The 23,345-nt window shown below is 53.5% G+C and overlaps 1 protein-coding gene across 7 annotated transcripts in view; it reads right to left on the bottom strand.

The window, feature by feature from the left end:
- ST3GAL1 (ST3 beta-galactoside alpha-2,3-sialyltransferase 1) overlaps nt 1-23,345 on the bottom strand; it is a 96,879-nt gene that overhangs the window by 19,212 nt on the left and 54,322 nt on the right. For all 7 annotated transcript variants that reach the window (XR_008686778.2, XM_055432652.2, XM_088844848.1 and 4 more), the window contains one exon: nt 5,959-6,869. Coding sequence is in view for 6 of the 7 variants with exons in the window: in XM_055432652.2 (XP_055288627.1) it covers nt 5,959-6,261 (303 nt within the window). In the remaining variant the exon portion in view is untranslated. The remainder of the gene's footprint in view (nt 1-5,958; nt 6,870-23,345) is intronic.

Below are 23,345 nucleotides of genomic sequence, written 5' to 3'. Positions count from 1 at the left end.
GCTACTCACTCCAGCATTCTTGCCAGGAGGATCCCATGGACAGAGGAGCCTGGCAGGCCACAGTCTGCGAGGTCAGACACAACTGAGCACTGGCATGGGAAGCGGGGCTCTCAGTGACGAGAGTGGGGGAGTGGGTTGCCGGAGTGAGGCCCCCTCTGACTCTGGGGGAGCTTGGCCACACTGCACGGTGACCACACGCTGACACAGACCACTCCCCCTCTCAGAGTGAAACCGGGAGAAGCATCGCATCTCCTGTGTCACCAGGCCACAGGGCTGTCAGTTCAGCACAAGGGAGGAGGGTCTGAGTCCGCCGAGCACATGTCCCGGATCCAAAGGGGAATTCGAAGCCAGGCTTTTATAAGCCCATCTTAACGTCTCTCCCCCAACACCACCTCTGTCTCAGAGCCCTGGAACCTCGACCTACAGAAAGCCCAGTCCCTGAGGCTGGGTCGGGGGAGGTGGCTGTGGGGTGAATCCCACCCGTCTCACCAGCCCCAAGGACAGGAGAGGGGCTGCAGGAGAGAAAGGTGAGGTTAGCTGATGCTCTGGCCACTGTCTAGATCAGTGACCGGAGGATTGTGTGGGGAGGTCCCCGTGTGCCTGGCCCCCACCTGGCACGGGAGCAGTCAGCATCCACAACAGGAGGCGCAGCGGGAGACCCGGATGGTCCCGTGGGTAAGACCATCTAGCACCTCCTCTAGCCTAAGACACGGCACATGCCTGGGGAACCACGGGCAAGGACGTCAGGGCCACAGGCACACCCCTGCTGTAAACATCACACAGGATGGTAATCATGGAAGAAAAAGGGAAACTAACAAATGTTGGTGAGGACCTGGAGGATCTGGAGCCCTCGTGCCTTGCTGGTGGGAATGCAAAATAGTGCAGCCACGGTGGCAAACTGCTTGGCGGTTTCTCAGCGATTCCATTGCTAAGTATTAAAAAGACTGATCAGGGACCTCCCCGGTGATTCAGTGGTTAGGACTTGGCGCTTGCACTGCTGAGGGTCCAGGTTCAATCCCTGGTCAGAGAATTTAAGGTCCCACAAGCCCCGACCAAGAAAAGGAGAAAGAAATCTGAAATCAGGGTCCTGAACAAGTTCACTCGTGTTCAGAGCAGCATTGCTCACAATAGACGAAAAGCAGAAACAGCCCAAGGGTCCACTGACAGATGAATGCATAAACATCCGTACAATGGGACAGCACTCAGTTACTCAGAAAAGGAAAGGGACATTTCGATATACGGTACCAAAGGATGGATTTTGAAAACACGCATGCTGAGTGCTATTTCACTGACTTACTTGCCAGACACAGAAAGACATGTTTGTACAATTCCACTTACAGGAGATGCTAAGTCACCAGATTCATCAAGGCAGAAAGTAGAATGGGGGATGAGTAGGGGGTCGCTATTATTCGATGGGTCTGGGGTTTCGCTGGGGGTGATGAAAGTGCCAGGGATGGGGAGTGGCGATGGTTACCCAACATCATGACTGCATTTACTGTTACTGAATTGCACACTTACAAAGAGTTAGGATGGTAAATACTGTATGTATGTGGTGGTGGTTTAGTCACTTAGTCGTGTCTGACTCTTTGTGATCCCACGGACAGTAGCCCACTAGGCTCTTCTGTCCATGGGATTCTCCAGGCAAGAATACTGGTGTGGGTTGCCATGCCCTCTTCCAGGGGATCTTCCCGACCCAAAGATCAAACTCAAGTCTCTTGAGTCTCCTCCATTGGCAGGTGGACTCTTTACTACTAGCCCATCTGGAGAGCCCATGTGATGTCTATTCTATCAAAACAAGACAAAAACCACATCCAGATTAAACACTTGCTCCTATAGGACCTCCTGGGGCAGCTCCAGGCTCCTGAATACACAGTCACCTGGGGATCTCACTAACATGCAAGATCTGGGTGCCAGATCCGGCACTTCTTATAGGCTCTCAGGTGATGCTGCTGTTGGCACTTCTTACAGGCTCTCAGGCGATGTTGTACTGGGGACCACACTCTGACAACCTCTAGGATTGAAGACCACAGCCAAGCTCCCCATCAGGAACCTCCTCTGAGGACACCCACCCAGGAAGGGCCTGGACATTGTGAGGATGCACCCAAGACCAGAGAGAGTCCCCCATCTGTGCCACTACCTCGGGGAGCATAACGCTGTACACGGGGTTAAGGAGCGACATGGCATTCTTTAATCCAGCGCTCAGCAATAGTTACTGAGCGCCTACTACATGACACACACGCCTGCTTTGTCTCAAGGGACCCAGAGTTCAAAGGCTCAGAGCTGGCAGGATACCCGTGTTGGGAGGCCAGCCTTTTGTTGTCCCATTCACCTATTACCGACTCACTCCTTGATTCATTTTAAAAAGCTTTTGTTCAGTCTCTCAATCGTGCCCAACTGTTTGTGATCCCATGGACTGCAGCATGTCAGGTTTCCCTGTCCTTCACCAACTCCTAGAGTTTGCTCAAACTCATGTCTATTAAGTCAGTGATGCCATCCAACCATCTCGTCCTCTATTGCCCCCTTCTCCTCCTGCCCTCAATCTTTCCCAGCATCAGGGTCTTTTTCAATGAGTCGGCTCTTCTCATCAGGTGGCCAAAGTATTGGAGTTTCAGCATCAGTCCTTCCAAAGAATGATCAGGGTTGATTTCCTTTAGGATTGACTTCTTTTAAAGGGTAAGTTTATTTTAAAAGGCAATCTCATATCTCTGCCACATGAATGCAAGAGTTACTTGGCAGAAGTAAAAAAGTAATTATCCAATACGATGAAAACAAAATCACCTTATTTACTTCCAGCTCCATTGTGTTGCTTGCCCAGGCAAGCCGCCCTGTCTTCGCTATTAATAGAACTGAGATGGGCAGGTGTTAAAAGGCTGCATCACGAAACAAGGAGGCACATGTAACCCTTGCAACTTCAAAGATGGAAAGAGAACTAAAGCAGGGATGACTTCCTCCGCCCCGTGCCTGACACGATGCTCTTAAAGGCCCCGCCCCCATATCACCAGGAATCACGCCCCGGGGCCCCAGCTCACACTCCAGGAATTTTGACTCTGTTCCCAACCTTCACTGGCAGGAGGGAAGACTGAGGTCCAGAGATGGAAAGATCCAGGCCACTGGGGGAGGGCAGAGTGGGTAGAACCGGGGGCAGCAGGCCAGGATCTAGCTGTGTTTCTAGGGATGAGAACCCTAAAGCGTCCACTCACTGGCTTGGGGAGCTGAGGCCGGTCACAGCCTGCTGCGTCCCTGTCCTCCCTGGGAAAGGACCTCCTGATTTCTCTGTCTTCTGTAAATGACAACGCAAAGTCCCAGAGGGCTGCTGACAAGCACACAGGAGACAGTGGGGCAGAGGTTCAACGTTGCCTCCTCCCCTTCACTCTCCTGACTAGTTTCCAAGTACTGTAGTGTATTTCCCTGTCTACAGTCAGGGCTCAACCGGTGCCTGCCTGCTGCTGGTAGGGCTCATGTCTTAGGGCAGAGCCTGGAGGCAGAAGCTGAGACAGCCAGCATGACCCTGATGTGAAGGATGTGGGGGAGTTTGTGATCCCCAAGGTACCTGGGCTGTCAGCTTCCAGCCCCTGAAGCCTCCATCCCTGGTCTGGCCTTCCTGTTCTCGCTCCCATGTGGGTCTGAAGAGGCCGTAGTGGCCAAGAAGGCAGAAAACAACGGTGCTTGGGGGCAGACGGCGGAGTCCCAGGCCTGGCTTTTTACTGACAGCCTGGTGATCTCAGTCAAGTCCTTCACCTCGACCTGGAGACAGAGGAGAAGAGGCAGCAGACCAGAGCGGGAGGAGCGTGTCTAGGCCCAGCCCCTCTGACTCATGGCATCCAGCACCTTCCGTGGCCCCCTGCCAGCCCACCAGCCTGCCGGGCATTTCCCGCCAGGCTCGTCACATTTGAAAGGCAGGGTTCTGGGTTCAACATCCTAAATCTGGATCTGTCCTGGATGCCTGGGGCCTGTAGGCAGTGCTACGCTGCCTCCCGGGAGCTCTCAGGATGGTTTTGATTTCAGTATTCCGTGTCTCTGCCTGGAGGGACAGAAGTGCTCGTCAGATGTGGTGCCCCGACTCTATTCAAAACATGTGGTCTGTGTGTTGTCAAGGAACCCAGAAGCTCGAAAGGCCTGCTCCTTTCTGTTGCTTTCTATTGGTGAGGCCCCTTCTCGCCTCCCCTCCTCCCCTCCTCCCCTGCAAAGTCCCTACCAAGTGGCCACCAGAGGCTAAACTCCAGCAAAGAAGGACTGCAGACAAGCACTGGGGTAGGGATCAAAAAAAAACTGATAAAATGTTAACAGCCATGTGGGAAAATATTCAGCCTTCGTACATGCTGAAAAAGATGCGAATTCATTATCCCTTGCCCATTAGCAGCACAAAGAAATAAAAATGTTAAAACCTAATGTTTGCAGTGTTGTAGAGAAACCTGGTGAGGAGACTATTATGACTTCAATCTGAAACTCAGCAAGATGAAGTTCCTCAGAATCATTCTTGATATAGGAAATTAAGAGAAAACCCAGGGACCCTGTGTGCCTACCATCCATCACTCTGCCTTGTGATCGCCCATTTTCCCTTCTCTCCCACCACTCTTAAAAAGGAAAAGCTCTTTTTTCCATCTAAATATATTGGCATCTACTAGATGCTCAATAAATCTTGAATGACTGGGTATTTTTTCACTCTCCTTCAATCCATTTTGCATTTGACAACCAGAGTGACTTTTCAAACAACTAGATCAGATCATGGACCTCTTCTGATTAAAACTCTTGAAGTTTTCTGCTGCACTTAGACACAAATGCCACACTCTTCGCTTTGGGTCTGGCCCACTCCCAGACCTCCTCTAGAGGCAGCAACCCCTGCTCACGGCCACGCAGAGCTCCTCTGCTCACCTCCCCCCACCCAAAGACACCAAGCTGATGTGGCCCCAGGGCTCTCGCACCTGCTGTCCCTGTGACCTACCACACTTCCCCCTGATCCTTCCACGGCTTGTGTACTCTCTGCCTTTAGTCTCTGCTCAAGTCCCGGCTCCTCAGAGACCTTCCCATTGACCCCATTTATAGAGGCTTCTGCCCCAAGCTCCTCCCTATCACAAACCCCTCTGTTCCTCCTCCGAGCACTTCTATCTGAGCCTATCTTGTTTGTTTGTTATCCATCTCTCTCTGCCAGAATATAACTCCATGAGAGGAGGATTCTGTCCTTTTTGCTTCTCAGTCATAGTTAAATAGTGGCGTCTAAAAGATATGTCCAAGTCCTGACCCCTGGAACCTGTGAATGGGACTTTATTTGGAAAAGCAATCTTTGCAGATGTAGTTAAGGAATTCGAGATGAGGTCCTCTTGAATACAGAGTGGGCCCTAAACTCGGTGACAGGTGTCCTTACAGAAGAAGGAAGACAGGTGCTTAAGACACAGGGAAGGGGGCCGTGTGAAGACAGAGGCAGAGGCTGGAGGGATGTGTGCACAAGCCAAGGAATTCGCAGCGACCAGCGACCCTCAGAAGCAGGGAGAGAGGCATGAGATGGAGTGTCTCAGAGCCTCTAGAAGAACCAACCCTGCTGATCTCAGACTTGATCAGGGTGAGCTCAACCTTGATCTCAGACTCTGCCTCCAGAAACAAGAGGGAACACATGTCTACAGCTTCAAGCCACCTTCTACATCACCTGTTATGGCAGACACCAGAAACGCCTACAGAACCCTCGGCTCTGATTTATACAGAGTGGATTCTCAATACACAGATGCCGAATGAATGAGGGACTAATATTCCGAATCTCACCGAGCACCCAGCAGGGCCCCAGTTCATGCCAGGGGCTGAGCGTTTGGCCGTCAGGAGCCTCCCACGAGACCCACCCACAAGAAGAAGGAAGCGAGGTGCTTAACACACAGAGAACAGGGCTGTGTGAAGACGGAGGCAGGGACTGCAGGTATGTGTGCACAAGCCACGCCTCCCACGAGACCCAGCCACAGCCCCGGTTCTCACCAGCCACCAGCTGTAGGTGTCTTCCTCCAGGAGCGCATTCTTGGCCGTCAGCAGTGGCTGCATGGACTGGTTGAATCGCTCGTCGAACCAGGAGGAGACCCTGCGCTGCCCGATGCAGCGAGTACAGGTGCAGGGCCTGTTGGAATACTTCATGAGCTTCTTGAAGTTCTCCGAGAGCTCGTGGACCATCTGCTTGGGGAACCAGGTGGTGGCCAGCATGGTGTGAGAGTAGTTCAGGAAGAAGGAGGTGAGGAAGATGAAGAGGACGAGGAGCGTGAGCACTTTGAGAGTCCTTTTCCTCATGGTCAGCTTTCTGCTCTCCTGAGGGGGCGGGGCAGGGATGGGCTGCAGGAAACCACGCCTAACTGGGGAAGAACTCCCAAGAAAGAACCCAGAGATAAGGGCTCATTCGCAGGGCAGGACAAGACAGGGACGGCCAGGGAGCTTTAGAGCCTCCCAACGGCCACGTCTGCAGGTTGACGGCCACCAGGCTGTGCCGGACATCACCCGCAATACTCAAAAGCTATGTGGACCACTTGTGGTGGTTTGGCTCTGCTGGCATGCAATTTGTCTTTTTAGGAAATAAAGTGGCCTGTTTCATCAGCAATCTTCAAACAGCCGATAATGTCTCTTGATGAAGCTTTAATCAAAGCTTAATAACCGTGATTTCCTTTCCCATCCAAGGGGGTGGCGGGGTAATTAATCCTTGTGACAGCCCAGGGTCCCTCGGAGGTGAAGACGTTGCAGGAAGGGCCGCGGTGTGGGACGGAGGGAAGCTGTTTCTGCCACCGCCCTCTGGACAGGATGGTGCGTGACAGTCCTTAATTAGAACTGGGTCTTGCCCACACTGTCACCAGAGATGTGGTGGGGAAGCAGCTGGCTTGATGAAGGCACTGAAGGTTGTCTGTCATCTACACAGAGAAAGAGGAAGAAAACAGGATGAATGTCTATTCCCCTCTTACAGAAAAAACTTCCCTCTCTCCACTTCCTCCCTTTCTGCTCCGTTGTGACACCACCGATAGGGCAGGTGGACAAGCTTTTAACCTTTTGAGCTTCAGTGCGTGCATGTGTACAGTGGGATGTTAATGCCTATTGTGCACGGTTGCCAAGAGACAACCTTGGATCCAAGGACACCAGCATCCTCTCTCTCAAAGGTGCTGGGGCCTTTCAGGTGCCTGGGAAGTTCCCACTTAAGAATCTTTCATGATGGATCCCTGCCACCCAGCCCAAAGCCTGGCACAGCACAGGGCCCTGGCAAATACGCATTGAGTGAATCAGTTGAGTGGATAGATCGGGCTTGGTTGATAGCCTCGAGAAGTGGGCAGAATCTGTGTTGTCAGCTCCGTTTTCCAGTTGAAGGGGTGGTTCAGAGAGGGTCAGGCACTTGTTCACAGTCACACAGCAAATGGGGTTGAGCAGCCTGGTGAGAATGGCAGTCTTCAGACCCAGCCTGTGCTTTCTGGCTCAGCTCTCTCCTCTGGATCAGTGGCTCTTTCCCTTCATCTACGTCTGTGTCCCTTCACGCCCTGTGGGTTCCCGATGTTGGGGCCACAACAGTGAGTGGGACTGAGTGTTCATCCTCATGGAGCGCCCAGCTCAGGGAGAACACAGACAAGCACACAGCACAGGCAGAGAGGAGCTGGGATGGCGCGGAAGCCAGGAGAGGCCCTGCCAGGCGTGGACCTCCCTCCCGGAGTCAAGGTAGCCAAGCAGGGTGGAGTGGATTTTCTGGATGGTGGGGACAGCCAGGCTGGGTGCCCGGAGGCCAGAACAACTGTGACCTGTGGGTCAGTCATGTTGCTTCAAGTTACAAGCAGTCTGCTTTACACAATAAAGGGGATTTATTCTCTGATGTCACTGAAAAGTCAAGGCCCAGGGAGGGCGGCAGGCATGATCAAGTAGGGACTCAACACCGATCGCCTCTTCCAGTGAGGGAGCTTAATGTCTGGTACAACTCCAAACCTCACATCCAAGCAGCAAACTGGCCAAAGCCGAAGAATGTCTCTTTCCCCCCTCCTCTGCAAAAGTCAGGAGTTTCGCTCCAGATGAATTAGGCTGCGTGCCCATCCCTGGACCAATTACTGCAGTAGGAGGGGTGGGAACCCTCTGCCTGCCAAGTTAAATCAGAGCCTGCCCTTGAGGATAAGCAGGTTAATCTGACTCAGATGACAGAGCTGGTTGCTGGACGGAGGAGCAGGGGGTGGCTTGAAGGGACAGCTCTGCACACCATTCGATTCTCTATGCAAGTCTCGCTGTCACTGCAAGTACAAAGTAGAGCAGGAGGCAGATGGAGAGACCTTGCCCCTGGGCTGATGCCTCGAGGAAGCAGTAGAAGCAACACATCTTGTCCCCTGGCTATCTCAGGATGCTGTGGATTTAATCTGATTTTTGAACTGCCCCTCTTTCTACCAGAAAGTAATCAATCTCCCTTTCACTGTCACTTCCCTGGAGCTGGGGAGGGGGGGGGCACAGAATCCAGCTGGTTGACAGACTACACGTTGGGATAACGAAGGTAATTGATCAGACGGATAGAGATAGGGGCATATGCTCAGCAAGGACCAAAGAGAGTCAGGTTCAAGTGCAGAGGTGTGACCACAGCTGTGCTGTGCATGAGCCCAAAAGCCAGGGAGACTGTGGGGACTTGGGTTATGAGCCTCTGAGGCGTCCCGGTGTGCTTTCTCTGAATAAATGGCTCCCAGCTTTCTCTGTACCCCTCCAACTATGGTCATCTGGGGCCCAATTAACGGACAGGGTGTCCATCCAGGGCACACTCCTGCTCTGTTCTTGGTACCCCAGCCCCTCCAGGTGCATGGACTCAGAAGGTCTGGGATCCAGACTCAGATCTCACTTCTTCCTCTCCCCATGACCTTGGGAAGAGCCACTTAATCTCTCTGAATCTCAGTTTCTTCTTTGGACAACTTGGGAAACCCCTATCTGGGTGACCGTGTACTTTGTTAGTTGAGGAAATAGATATGCATGAATGCACCATCCTCTCTGGCTCTTAGTGGCTCATCCAAGAATATCCATTCATACATAGAAAATGGCAAAGGGAAGTTTGTGTGTGTGTGTGCATAGTCATGTCGGACTCTTTGTGACCCCGTGGACTGTAGCCTGCCAGGCTCCTCTTGTCCATGGAACTTTCCAAGCAAGAATACTGGTGTGGGTTGCCATTTCCTTCTCCAGAGGATCTTCCCAACCCAGGGATCGAACCTGCATCTCTTGTGTCTTCCACATTGGCAAGCAAGTTCTTTACTAGCTAAGCCACTGGAGACAGAAAGTTTAGCAATTGCTTAATGAATACCAGAAACTCAGCAGAGAGCATTTTGTCTTATCTTCATGGTCATCCCATAAGTGGAGGTATTATTGTCCCATTTTACAGGAGGGAAAACTGAGGGTCAGTAAAGTTGAATAAATTGCCCCAAACCATTCCGCTGGTAAACCAGTACTTGAACCTGGGCCAGGTAGAAGCCTGCCCCTCTAAGAGTAGCATTTTGGTTGTTGTTGAACTTCAGAATCCAAGAGAGAGTGAAGGGGAGAGTAGCTTGTGCTCAGCAAGCTCTGTGTGCCCAGCACCATACGTGCGTTATTAACTCATTTCACAAACTTTGATCGAGTGCTTCAATGTACTAGGTTCTGGTTGCAGGAAAGATGCGGGGGGACACCTTCTATGTCTCTTGGCAACCGTGCACAATAGGCATTAACATCCCACTGTACACATGCACGCACTGAAGCTCAAAAGGTTAAAAGCTTGTCCACCTGCCCTATCGGTGGTGTCACAACGGAGCAGAAAGGGAGGAAGTGGAGAGAGGGAAGTTTTTCACCAGCCAACATAGGGCAGGAGGCCATGCAGAGAGATAGTGTGACATCCCAGCCTTGCGAGAGCTACCATGCAGTTTGTACTTAGTCACTCAGTCACGTCTGACTCTTTGTGACCCCACGGACCGTGGCCCGCCAGGCTCCTTGGTGCATGGGATTCTCCAGGCAAGAATACTGGAGTGGGTTGCCATGCCCTCCTCCAGGGGATCTTCCCAACCGGGCAGTTTAGCAGGCATTAACCAAACATTCACAAACCCAATCTGTCCACTTATTTGGTTTGCCAAGTTTTGGAAGCAGTTCTTCTCTTAGTGGCTGGTAATCACCACTGTCTCCCTATTGCTGGGGGTGGAGGGGAGGAAGGTAGCTTCCTTGCCTGGAGCAAAGTGCTGGCTTTGCTGTCATCTCGCTGTGTGACCTTGGACAAGTCACATACCTTCTCTGAACCTCAGTTTCTCATTTCAGGGAAACATGTCTGATGTTGTGTCTAAGTTGTGTCTGACTTTGGGACCCTGTGGCTCATTTGGATCCTCAAGTCAGCTGAGTGAAATAAGCCAAATGAGCCACAGGGTCCCAAAGTCAGACACAACTTAGATGAACTGCAAAGCCAGCACTTTGCTCCAGGCTCCCACCTCCTCCTGGGCTGTCCTCCGTAAACACAGCTAATTGTTCTACTTCATCAGGACCTGCCCCCAGGGTCCTCATTTCTTTTCTTGTCATTTCTGTGGGTTTCAAATCTGTCATCTTTCTGACTTCCTGAGATGGATACTACCTTGTCCACCCTCTCTTCTGCTGTGTCCAGTCCGTTTAAATTCTATACTACATTTACTGCAGTTACTGTATTTTTTCAGTTTTAGAATCGCCACCTGAGTAATATTTTAAATAAGTTCCAGTTCTTGGGTGAAAATCTGCACCTTGTCACCTGTCTGCCTACAATGATCCATCACGGTTATTTTAAAACCATGTCTTGCCCTCGTGACATCTGGAGGAGATGAGGGTCTATTTCTGTTGTCTGTTTTCTCTCCTGATCTCTCTTTGTCCATTTGGTTCTGTCTCCCAGCATGCCTGGTTAACAGTGGATAGAGCACGGGCCGGAAGTGTAGCACCTGAGGACAGGGCAGTACTTAGGCAGGAAGGAATCTGTTTGCCCCTGGAGGCAGGTAGAGCACAGGCACACTCCCCGTCCCAGCTGGTGACCAGACAACCAGGCTGCACAGTCTTCATGATGACTAGCTATTCCTGGCTTGCCCTTACTTACAAGGAATAGACTTTCTTTTTTTTAAATATTTTATTTATTTATGTATGGCTCTGCTAGGTCTATGCTTTGTTTTGATAGGCTCTTCTCTAGTTGTGGGCTCCCCTGGTGGTTCAGACGGTAGAGTCTGTCTGCAGTTGGGGAGACCCAGGTTCGATCCCTGGGTCGGGAAGATTCCCTGGAGAAGGCAATGGCATCCCACTCCAGTACTCTAGCCTGGAAAATCACATGGACGGAGGAGCGTGGTGGGCTACAGTCCACGGGATCGCGAAGAGTCAGACACGACTGAGCGCCTTCACGTTCTCTTTCTTTCTCTGGCTGTGGTGAGTGGCTCTCTCTTTCTTTCTCTGGCTGTGGTGAGTGGCTCTCTCTTTCTTTCTCTGGCTGTGGTGAGTGGCGGCTACTCTCTGTTTGCGGCACACGGCCTTCTCACGGTGGCGGCCACTCCTGCTGTGGGCTTCAGTGCTGCGGCTCCCGGGCTCCAGAGCACAGGCTCAATAGTTGTGGCATGTGGGCTCCTCCCATGGAGAAGGAAACGGCAACCCACATCAGCGTTCTCGCCTGGGAAATCCCTAAGGACAGAGAAGCCTAGTGGGCTACAGTCCACAGGGTTCCAAAGTCAGACACAACTTAGCGACTGACTACATGCATGGGTATTTGAATTGCTTCCACCTTTAGTGGACTACTGAGCCACTTTATAGGCAGCTCAGTGGTAAAGAACCTGGCTGCCAATGCAGGAGACCCAGCTTCGACCCCTGGGTTGGGAAGATCTCCTGGTGTAGGAAACCGCAACCTACTCCAGTACTCTTGCCTGGAGAGTTCCATGGCCAGAGGAGTCTGGTGGGCTGCAGTCTAGGGGATCATGAAGAGTCAGACATGACTGAGTGACTGAGCATGTGGGCTTAGCTGCTCGCAGCCTGTGGGATCTTCCGGGACCAGGCATCCAACCAGAGTCTCCCGCACTGAGCCACAGGAAGCCCAGGGCGGAGCCCCTCTCAGAGGAGGTCTGTGAGTTGGGCAGGCACGCCTCTCCCACGCACTCTCACTGCCAGTCTGTGCGCGCCCTACACTGTGAGACTGTCAAAAGCCTCGTCTAGCTTTCAGGCCCTCAGCTGCTGTTTCCAGCTTGTTTCCCTGGGCTCCGGTGCCGTGCAACTTAAATTCTGGCAAACGCCTCGAAAGGAATAAAAAAGGTGCAGAATAATGGCCCTCTTCCTGCGGTTTCTGTTGCTTTGCTCCCTGGCCCCTGCATTTTAGCTGGCCTGGGAGTCCTGTACTCCATCTTTATTTCATTTCATCATCACTGTTCTTCACTCCTCGCCTCTTGAGACTGCTCGACACTGAGCTGCTTCTCTCTGCTTGTCTTCTGGAGCCGCTGGTCACCGGACACTTGGAATCCATCTGTTCTGGTTCTGTGCCAGTGGATCATGGCCAGTGGTTGTTGGAATAAAAAAAAATGGCCCAGAGACACCTGGGTTCAAGTCCCAACTCTTTCTATCCCAGTTTTGTTCTCAGGGGTAAGGCACTGCAGCTGTCTGACACAAAGTGGGACTGTATGCGTGCTCACTGGTTTCAGTCATGTCTGACTCTGTGAGACCCCATGGGCTGCAGCCCGCCAGGCTCCTCTATCCATGGGATTCTCTAGGCAAGAATACTGGAGTGGGTTGCTATTTCCTCCTCCAGGGGAGCTTCCTGACCCAGGGATCGAACCCGCATCTCCTGCATTGCAGGCAGATTCTTTACCCCTGAGCCACCGGGGAAGCCCACATAATGGGACTCGTAACACCTGAAGGCAGGGCTGCTGTGGGATAAAGAGATTTGCACAAAAGCGAGCAGCTTGGTTTGGGGGCACAGAACAGGCACTTTATAAATGTCAGTTCTCTTCCCTCCCTGAGTTTCAGGCTCCTCGTTTGTAAAAAGTCCAACAGCTTCCCTGGCTTGCCTTGCTGGCGGGGTTATTTGAAAGACTGAATGGAATCAGGCATGAAAGAACAAACCAGGGGAATGAAGAAAATGATGATTCCGACTCGCTTCATTAGCTGCTTCCATGCGTCGAGGGATGGGACAACCAGCCCTTCACTTCTTCCTGCTCTACTGGCCAGGACCTCTGAGGATCTGCAGGGAGGAGGGTCCCAGAGCAGTGCATGGGCTAGAGTGTAGTCTGTCATTCATGGGGCCCTTTTCCCTTCAAAGGGTTAACTGTTAGAGCATCAACCTGTGTGCCACGCGAGGGCCTTTAGGGCATCCTGATTCTTCCTGCTTGCACGGCCCCTGCCTGCTAGAGTCTACTGGACTGGGGATTCTGTCTCTGCTCTCTCCTCTGCATCATGGGGGCTGGAAGGTTAGAAATGACACTTCCCAGCGTCCCCTTATCAGGGGGCTCTGCAATAGCAGAAGGATAATCAGCATGAAGGTGGGCTTGTCCTCCTTCCTGTGGGGGCAGAGGCTGCTCTGTGGACCAACCCCTCTGCCTCCCTCCACCTTCCAGTTTGCAGGGCACCTCCACACTGTGAGCTGGCGTCTTTTTTTTTAAGAGTTATCTTTAATTCCATCTTAATTTGGCCGTGCTGGGTCTCCGCTGCTGCGCTCGGGCTCTCTCTAGCTGTGGTGAGCAGGGTTACTCGTAGCGGTGCACGCGTTGACCCTTGTGTGGCTGCTCTTGCTGCAGAGCAGGTGCTCCAGGGAGCGGGCTCAGGAGTTCTGGTGCGTGGGCTTAGCTGCCCCTCAGTATGTGGGATCCTCCTGGAGCAGGGATCGAACCCGTATTCCCTGCACTGGCAGGTGGATTCTTAACCACAGGATCACCAGGGAATCCCTGTGAAGGCTTCTTGTGGCTTCCTGGCCTCTGGGCTCCAGCCTTAAGCATCAGGACCGATATACCTGAGGGCACGGCCCCCATCACCTTTCCAACGACCGTCTAAGCCCCAGATCCTCTGAACCAAATCCTTCTGAAGCTTCTGCCTCAGTGAAGCATCCTCATCACCTGGGGATAAGGTGGTGCCCACCTCGCGGGCTTCCCTTGTGGCTCAGCTGGTAAAGAGTCTGCCTGCAACGTGGGAGACCTGGGTTCAATCCCTGGGTTAAGAAGATCCCCTGGAGAAAGAAAGGCTACCCACTCCATTAGTCTGGCCTGGAGAATCCCATGGACAGAGGAGCCTGTTGGGTTACAGGGTCCATGTGACCATGGGGTCACAAAGAGTCAGACACGACTAAGCGACTTTCATTGTGCTTCACACTTGACACACGCCTCACAGGGCTGGCCTGGGAAAGGCTCCAGTCAGTGCAGGCAGAGCTCGGGGGTCTGCACCCAGCACCCAGCGAGCACTCTCCGAATGTTGGGCTTGCCTTCTGCCATCCTTCAGTGGCCTCTGGTTTCCTCAAGCAGCACCATTGAACGCCCCCACCCGGCCCTCTCCTCTCTGCCGACCTCACTGAAGAGATGCGGAGACTGAGCTCAGAAAGAGGGAGCGACGCGTCCAACCACACGTGGCAAAGTCCAGAGCCGAGAGGGGAGCCGGCCGCCTGACTCCAGGACCGCCTGGATTCTTTGAAGGAGCCCGCTCTGTTCATGCAGCTGCCCTGGCGTAGCTGTTTCCACACTTGCCGGGGGCAGGAGGGTGGAGGGCGTCACGGGCTGGGATGGACAGGGAAAGGAGCCAGCAAGGGCTGAGGGGGCCGCATCAGGCACTGATTAATCTGTCATCAGGGGACATCACCTGCTTATGGAGGCTCTCCCTTTGCAGACCCTGTTTACCCACAGTCACAGCTCTGGGGCTGGGTACCAGCTCCATCTTTCAGAGGCGGGAACAGAGGCCCACAGCTGTCAGGACAGAATCCCAAGAAGCTGGGGTACTGGGGGAGGGGGAGTGCAGCAGGTGGGGGCCCCGCCCTGAGCCGCCCCGACGTCTGAGCTGAGGGAGACGGATGGTGACCACGCCACAGCGGCCACATGAGGATCGGCGTGCAGCCAGTTCGGGACCTGGCACAGGGCAGATGTGACCTCTCCCAGCTTTTGCTTCCTCCCTGGTCAGCATCTCCAGGCCAGCCCCACCCTCTGAGTCACACACAAAGTTGGCAGCCAGGCTCGTGTGGCCCAGCCTGGACCTGGACGAGCTCTGTGTGTCTCTCTCTCCCCCGGCTCAAGAGGGACCAGCCTTGGCTGCAGCCAGACCCAGGTCGCTCCAGAAAACATCATCCAACAGCAGCCCAGCTTGGGTGAGGTGAGGCCTGAGAGATGGCCTCAGGGAGAGGCAAATGGGCTGTGATGATAAGTAACACAGAAATCCTGCCTGACTTGCCAGCCCGCCGGCTGGCCATACAGAGTTCACACTAACGGCGGCAACGTCAACCAAACCACAGCATCAGCTCCTGCCTGAGTCTCCAGGCTGTAGGTCTGCCGCCCACATTTTCAGTCTGCCGGCCCCGCGTTGCGTGCCGTTGTTTATCAGTCTCTAAGTCATGGATTAGTGCGACCCATGGATTATAACCCACCCGGCACCACTGTCCACGGGCTTTCCCAGCAAGAATACTGGAGTGGGTTGCTATTTCCCTCTCCAGGGGATCTTCCCAACCCAGGGATCAAACCTGCCTGCATCTCCTGCTGTCACAGGTGGGTTCTTTAGCACTGAGTTCCCGGGGAACCACTCCCCCCACCACCACCCACCCTTATGGCATGAGCCAATTCCTAAAGTTTAATCTCTCAATATACACACACATCTATTATATTGGATTGTTTCCTCTGGGGAACCAGCTGTTACCCTTTCCTTTGTGTGATGGACAAGAGAGCCAGGGATGAGTCAGGGGGTCCCCTAAGAAAGTGGTAATGGCCAGAAGACAGGATGGGTCAGTAACTGGGCAGAGAGGACGGGGCCTCCGGGCAAAGGAAGCTGCAGGTGCAAAGCCTGTCAGGAAAGCAGGTGGCTTGGAAGGAACTGAGAGAGAGACGGTCAAGTCGAGCAGAAACCCAGAGAGGAAGATGCAGGATGGGGTAGGGGTGGGGGTGGGTCAGGCAAGGGCTGGAGCCACATACCAGGGGCCAGGGGAAGTCTCTGCAGGGTTTGCAGCAGAGGGGAGGTCAGGCTCAGGAGGGTCCCCACTTGCCTAAGTCCCCCGGATTGGGGCGCCTGCAGGCCACCTCCCATGCGCAGCACCGCCCCTGCCCGGCTGACCCTGCGTTCCTGGGAGGGCTGAAGGTGTGTGGCCCGGCCTCCTGGGGGCTTGGGTGGTGAGCTGGGCACCTTGGCTTTCCTTCCCTCCACTCCTGGCACTCTGCTCTGTGCCCAGGACTGCCCTGGGGCCTCACCCGTGAGTTCCCACGCTGGTTGGCTTTGGGCCATGCAGGAACAAACAGGAGACTGGAAGGAGGATGGGGGCTGAGGCCAGATGCTTAGGGCTCTGGCCCCTCCCGACCCCCGTGGGTCAGCCAAGACCTGGTGGCCTCTGGCTCCTGTCAATGGCCCGCTTCATGCAATGACTCTGTTTGTGGATCTCAGTCCTCTTCAGCTCCAGGATTAGAAACACCCCATGGTTTTTCATCCCCAGGGACCACACCATGCCCTTCAGAATCACCCTGGCATTCACCTGCCCTGGGTGGCCCACTCTGAATGGACCCTGTGCATCCTGCAAAGATCATCCCCTGGAGGTGTGGTCCGCAGGAATCCCCGCCTCCCCATCGCTTCTCTCGCCAGAGAAACAGCTGGTCCAAGAAGAGCCGCGGCAGCTCGGAGGGCTTTTCAGGAAGAATTGGCTCAGGCTCTTTCTGGAATCATACCAACGCTGCTCCCAACGCTGCCCGGGACTCACCCATCAAGAACCCTTCCTGTCCTCCTCCAGCCAATGAGACAGCCTGGGGCAGGGACAGCTCTCGGGTGGGCGTCCTTGTGGGTGCCATGCAGGCTCCAGGCTCACCACATTCCAGGTTCCACCAGGGGGCGCCCTAACAAGGTCCGCCTCCAGGCTCCCAGGGTAACACCCACCAGCCGCCTCCCAACACTGCCTCCTGCTGGATCACAGGTGGGTCACAGCCCAAGGCCCCTTTAGCCCCTGACTGCTCTGGGAGGTGCCCGGGACTTGGCCCCACCAACTCCCGAGGCCCTGTCTGTGACCCATTCACCGGCTGTCTCCCACTCGTCAACTCTCTGACTTCTGCTGGACTTAAATATCCAGGTATCAGACAGAATCCTCACTGTTTTTCCTGCGGACTAAGGCATTTGAGCTGTGGAGTTGGAGAAGACTCTTGAGAGTCCCTTAGACTGAAGGAGATCAAACCAGTCCACCCTAAAGGAAATCAGCCCTGAATACTCATTGGAAGGACTGATGCTGAAGCTGATGGTCCAGTACTTTTGCCATCTGATGCAAAGAGCCAGCTCGTTGGAAGAGACCCCGATGCTGGGAAAGACTGAACACAGGAGGAGAAGGGGGCGACAGAGGATGAGATGGTTGGATGGCATCACCGACTCAATGGACATGAGTTTGAGCAAGCTCCGGGAGATGGTGAAGGACAGGGAAGCCTGGCTTGCTTCAATCCATGGGGTCACAAAGAGTCGGAGATGACTGAGCGACTGAACAACAAGGCTCACAGAACATCTCTAACCAGATCCGGTGGCCACGGGTAGCGGTACCTTCAGCCTGTCTCCCCATCTATTCATGCAACCCACCCATCCAGCTGTGTCAGTATCTGACGCTTTCTTTGCTGGACACCTGGCAAGGCACCTAGAGGATCTCCAAGGTGGACACCCTTCAAGGATGTGGCTTCTTAGGGACCAGCCCGGGTGTGAACAAGACAGTCACGAGTCCTCTGCAGAAGGTGGTATTGTTATCACTTCCTTGGTACAGGGCAGAGCTGGGGTCACATGAACATGGAGGGCTGGGGCTGATGCCCAAGCCAGCTCTTCAATGCCACCCTCCTGGCTTCTCACCTGGGCACATGAGGACACCTGTAACACCTCACTGAGCACACCGCCATGTCTCTCTTCATTGCTAGATAGTGAAGCCCGCCTGGGCAGCAGTCCATGAGGGACCAGCATCACTAAGGAGGGAATGCCAAGGGCCCCAGGGGTTTGGAAGTGGCAGGTTAGTAGCAACCAAAGGGAGAAGGGACACAGCTTCTGTGGACGAGGCGGGCATGGAGCTGGACCTTGAACGCAGCAGGGGCCTGGGGCTGAAGGAGGTGATCAGAGAGGTGACGGAAACTAGTCGGCTTCCACACAGTGAATTGGTGGAGGTGGTGGTGACGGGGGCACAGTTCTGGAAAACAGGGTGCCCTTAGGAGTGACTGTGGTAGGTGGGGGCCTGGTGATGAAGTCTGTAGGAATGCGGGCTTTGGGATGAAGGCAATGGGGAGCCAGCGATGGTCTGTGAGCAGCAGATGGCGTCCACACAACCAACGCGTGGAGCCTGGACTGGATGGTGTGCACACTGTGCCCCCGGAGTCTGGAGAGCAGCCCCGCCTCCATCTCGGTGTATTAGGAAGCCCATTTGGGGGGACTTCACTTTCTTCCACTCCTTCCTGCAATGACTTCTCCGTTTGCCCATTTTCCGCACACCCAAGAAGTGCGGCAGGCTGGGGGAACCCTCTCTAGGACTTGTAAATCCTCCTCAGCCTAGTACCTCTTGCCTGCTCCTGTGCTGGGGAGCTGGAGGAAAAAGCAGAGGCTCCCGGACGCACCAGCTGGACTTCAGAGCAGGCAGTTTGGAGAAGCACCCGTGAGAAAGATGATTAACCAGGATTAGGGTCATATGAGAAGGAGCTGGATCAATTTCCATGCTTTGAGCTGCACAAAAGGGAATTTAAATCCACAAATCTCCTTATGTGTGTAGACTGAGGGATGCTCAAATCGGAGTCCCAAGACATCCACACAATATCCAAAGTGTGTAACGTGGTCAGGAATCTCAGGAGTCGCCCTGTGTAGGCACCTCCAGGCAGACACCAGGTCCCAAAAGACAGAGGGGTTTCCCTGATTTGGGTGGCAGAGAAGTCACGACAAAGAAAAGACAATTCAGAAGGGTGAAGTCCCTCACCACACCCTCGCCTAGGGGGTCTGCCCTTGGTTCTAAAGAGCTGGGGGTTCCCTGACTTCCTCCCAGGCCCCCTGACTTCAAGGGGAGATCTGAATTCTAATGATTAACAAGGGGCATCCAATCAGCTTCTGAAGGGAGTTGAGGGGGTTGATCTCTGGTGATGCCCAGAATGGGAGTTCAGATTGCAGGATAAACCCAGCGGCCAGAGACGCAAGGAACCCAGCACCCACCTGTGTTCTGGGGTGGGCAGGGGCCCCAGAAAAGCACGTGTCTGGCACAAGCCATCCCTGGAAGTCAACGGTTGGAGGACTGTCATGGTGTCCAGTGGGGTGACTGGGATAGAACTGGCCCAGCTCCACACCCCTGGCCAAGCCCCATTTGGGAAGAGAGGAGGGACAACTTTGTGTATTCAGCCCCGCAGCTCGCTGAGCCCAAGTCACCCACGTGGGGCCCCCTCCCAAGCCCTGAACTTGGGGAAGGAGGGACACCTTGCCCCCTTGATGAGGGGCTGTGCAGCTGTCCACTGGGAGGACTGAGAGCAAAGGTGTCTGAGCAGACGCGCCAGGAATGGTGTCGGGGGCCCCAGCGAGCTCCCGGGGCGGCTGAGGTCGGGCAGCTTGCGGGCAGCAGAGGCCCAGCGAGCCGGGAAAGAGCCCAGAGACCAGGGACGACCTGCACACGTGGAGGACGCGGCAGGAGTCCTCGGAGCCGGGAACAGCAGGGGGGCTGGAGCCACGGGAGGGGGCATCCCCGAGCGAGTGTTCCCCATTTGCACCCACAGCTGGTGAGTCCCGGGGAAACCAGTGCTGGTGTGTGTGTCGGGGAAGGGGGAAGGGGACCTATCTCTAACATCCACAGCTGTGCGTCAGGCACCGAGCTGGGCGCTTCTGCCAGGCCGTGAGGGGGTGATGCTGCCTCTGTCAAGGTCAAGGCTGAGGGATCTTGTTCAAGGACACCTGGCCAGGGATGAGCCTGAGATGCAACCGAGGGTCAAAGCCGTCCTGAGGCTGCCATGCCGGTGGGAGGCCCTGCCCTGCATCTTAATCCCCCTTGGGAGATGTGAGGGATGCCCAAAGCCAGGTGGCCCTCTCCCGTTGCTGGAGCTTTGGCCCCTCGACCTTGTATCTCGCCATCTGTAATTAACGAATATCATCTACTAATAATAAGTGCTCATTGTCCAGGACCTTATTTGACCAAAGGAGCTCAGGCAGTTAAAGCACACGATCATGGTCAGCTATCAGGCAAGCAGAGGATGGAGACAGAGAACTCAGGCCAATTTCTGTTTCCTGTGAAGGAAGCAGAAAGAGGACGGAGGACTGAAGCTCCGCAGCATGATTAGCTCTGTGACGAGCCACCCTGACTACGCTGATCCTTCGTGTGCAAAATCAGAACCATAAAAACCCATGCCTTGGGAATGAGACAGAGACGAGCTGTGACCTCCACAGGGGCCAGTAGCCTATCTGACTCCTCCTCTGTATCAAGCCTGTTAAGAGCAGACATACCTTGTGACCTGACTGTGTGCTGAGTGTCCTATCAGGATTGTTTAAGAGCTTTCTTCCTGTGAACTCACTGAATCTATTAATATGCCCATTTTACAGATGAGGAAAATGGAGGCTCAGGGAGGTTAAGCCATTTGGCCCAGGGCTGTACATGTGGTAAGAGGGACACTAAAAGGTGATCTAGGATCCAAGAGCCTGAGCTCTGCACCTAAGCGTCTGCCCCGCAGCCCGAGCTGCTCTCACAGCTGGAGTCCTAGCTGGAGCCCAACACCCCTGCTGTGGGTGCATCCATGCCGCCGGGAAGGTCACACACCCACTCAGCCCTACTCCCACTTCCACGCCTCCCTACAAAGTGCTCACAGCTACTACCCATCCTCTATGCAATGGGGGAGGCAAGTCAAGCAGGAAGGCAGGAAAGAATGAACTACGCTGACCGCCTCCCTCCCCCCCCTGCCAGATGGCGAATACTCCCCTTGTGGCCACAAGTGCTTGGGGACTAAGCTACTCTGCCCCAGCTCTCCGGGCTGAGGGCGGGAGACTGCAGGGTCTGTCCCCTGTCGCCCATCAAAAGTCTCCCACTTAGGGAGTGTGGCACTTTGAAACTCTCTCGTTCTGCCTAGTTTGCTTTAAAGTACAGACTTCCTTTCATCTTTTCCTGAAATGCTGTGGTGAGAGGCGGGCTTTAAAGAGGCTGCTGCCCTGGAGTCTCAGAGGCTGGCCGGGGTGGCGGGTCCAGGCGTGTCTCGGGGTTTGATGGAGCGTACCTGACACCAGGCAGGGTCTCCATCCGAGAGTCCCAGCGCTTCTATTCTGCCAGCTGGGATACTTCACCCAGCCACGGGGCAATGCGCATCCTTGTGTTTGACTATCCTGAGCTGACACAGGGACCACTGGAGTTTGTGGGAGGGACACTGGGGTAACTACAGCCCTCCCCAGATATACAGTACAGAGTAAGAGTGACGGATAAGGAAATCCAGCCCGTGTTTTAAAGCGAGACAAAAATTCAAACACAAAGGTTATCCGTCCACGTGGGCCTGTTCCTTCCATTTCAGTGCGTTTGTGCGTCCCTGTTAACCAGACCGCCATGCCCTTCTCCAGGGAATCTTCCTAACCCAGGAATCGAACCCAGGTCTCCCGCATTGCAGGCAGATTCTTCACCATCTGAGCCACCAGGGAAGCCCGACTAACACTTTCATTTTTATGTGTGTGTTGTGCATCTGTATTGACCAGACCTGCTTAGAAGATGGGTGTTCCTGATGGCTCAGATGGTGAAGAATCTGCCTGCAGTGCCGGAGACCTGAGTTCCATCCCTGGGTCGGGAAGATCCTCTGGAGAAGAAAACGGCAACCCACTCCTGTATTCTTGCCTGGAGAATCCCATGGACAGAGAAGTCTGGCGGGCTACAGTCTATGGGGTCAAAAAGAGTTAGACTCTTTTTGACTGAGCGACAACACTTTCACTTTTCACTTTCTTTCACTTCCTTAGAAGGTTCCTCCTTCATCTCATCAAGGGCTACCGCGTTCCTCAGGCGATAGCCTTTCTTCTTAATCTTGTGAGGGTTCACAAAGACCCATAATCCATTGCGTGTTTGGACGTGTAGGTCTGGATGGTATAAACTGTCCATAACATGTCATCTGACGTACAATTTTTGTCTCCAAAATGTGTGTAACTGTGCTCTGACATCTAACATAAGGAATAGTCCTCCAAGCTTTCTGAAAGACTGTCTCCTGGGTTATGATCTTCGTGCCGTGCTAAGTTGCTTCAGTTGTGTTGAAGAAGAGTCAGTTCTTCGAATCAGGTGGTCAAAGAATCGGAGCTTCAGCTTTAGCATCAGTCCTTCCAATGAATATTTGGGACTGATTTCCTGTAGGATGGACTGGTTGGATCTCCTTGCAGTCCAAGGCACTCTCAAGAGTCTTCTCCAACACCACAGCTCAAAAGCATCAATTCTTCAGCTCTCAGCTTTCTTTATGGTCCAACTCTCACATCCATACATGACTACTGGAAAAACCATAGGTTTGACTAGATGGACCTTTTTTGGCAAAGTAATATCTTTGCTTTTTAAGGTGCTGTCTAGATTGGTCCTAGCTTTTCTCCCAAGGAGCAAGCATCTTTTAATTTCATGGCTGCAGTCACCATCTGCAGTGATTTTGGAGCCCAAGAAAATAAAGTCTCTCACTATTTCCATTGTTTCCCATCTCTTTGCCATGAAGTGATGGGACTGGATGCCATGATCTTCATTTTTTTGAATGTTGAGTTTTAAGCCAACATGTGATCCTCAGGTTGGTGCAAATAAAATTTTCCATTTCTTTCTTAGATGGACTATTGATGATGCTTTTTTTTTTTTTCTGTCCACTGGGACAAGATCTGAAGAGGGGCTGCCTCAGCAGTGCTCTTTCTTGCTTTCTGGGAGCCTGACCCATTTCACCGTCATGTCCCCCCCGCTCCCAGTCAATGACCAGCATGTTTATCAGGGAGGATCCTGGCAGGTGAACTCTACACAGGTGTCTGCATACGTGCTGTGAGCTAGAGCTGCAACTCAAACAGTTTCCATCTCAGTTAAGAAAGGAACAGTCCAAAACCTAGAGGGCTGGATTATCAGGCTGAGTTTGCTTCCTCACATTCATGCAAATAATAAGTGCATGGTCTTCTGATTCAACGTTTTTGCCTAGATGCTGATTTCCTTCCTATTTTACAGGTAGATAAGCAGGTATAGAGAATAAACGTCTACTGATAAGCCATGACCTAGGAAACTGTACTAAGAACCTTCACTCGCTTTGGTTTCCTGAACTCAACCTCTG

This window comes from Moschus berezovskii, chromosome 16, assembly GCF_049115385.1.
Source record: "Moschus berezovskii isolate FMDL1 chromosome 16, NW_MosBer_1.0, whole genome shotgun sequence".
NCBI lineage: Eukaryota > Metazoa > Chordata > Mammalia > Artiodactyla > Moschidae > Moschus > Moschus berezovskii.
Note: the sequence above shows the minus strand (reverse complement) of the source record. Positions and strands in the feature narration are given on the sequence as shown.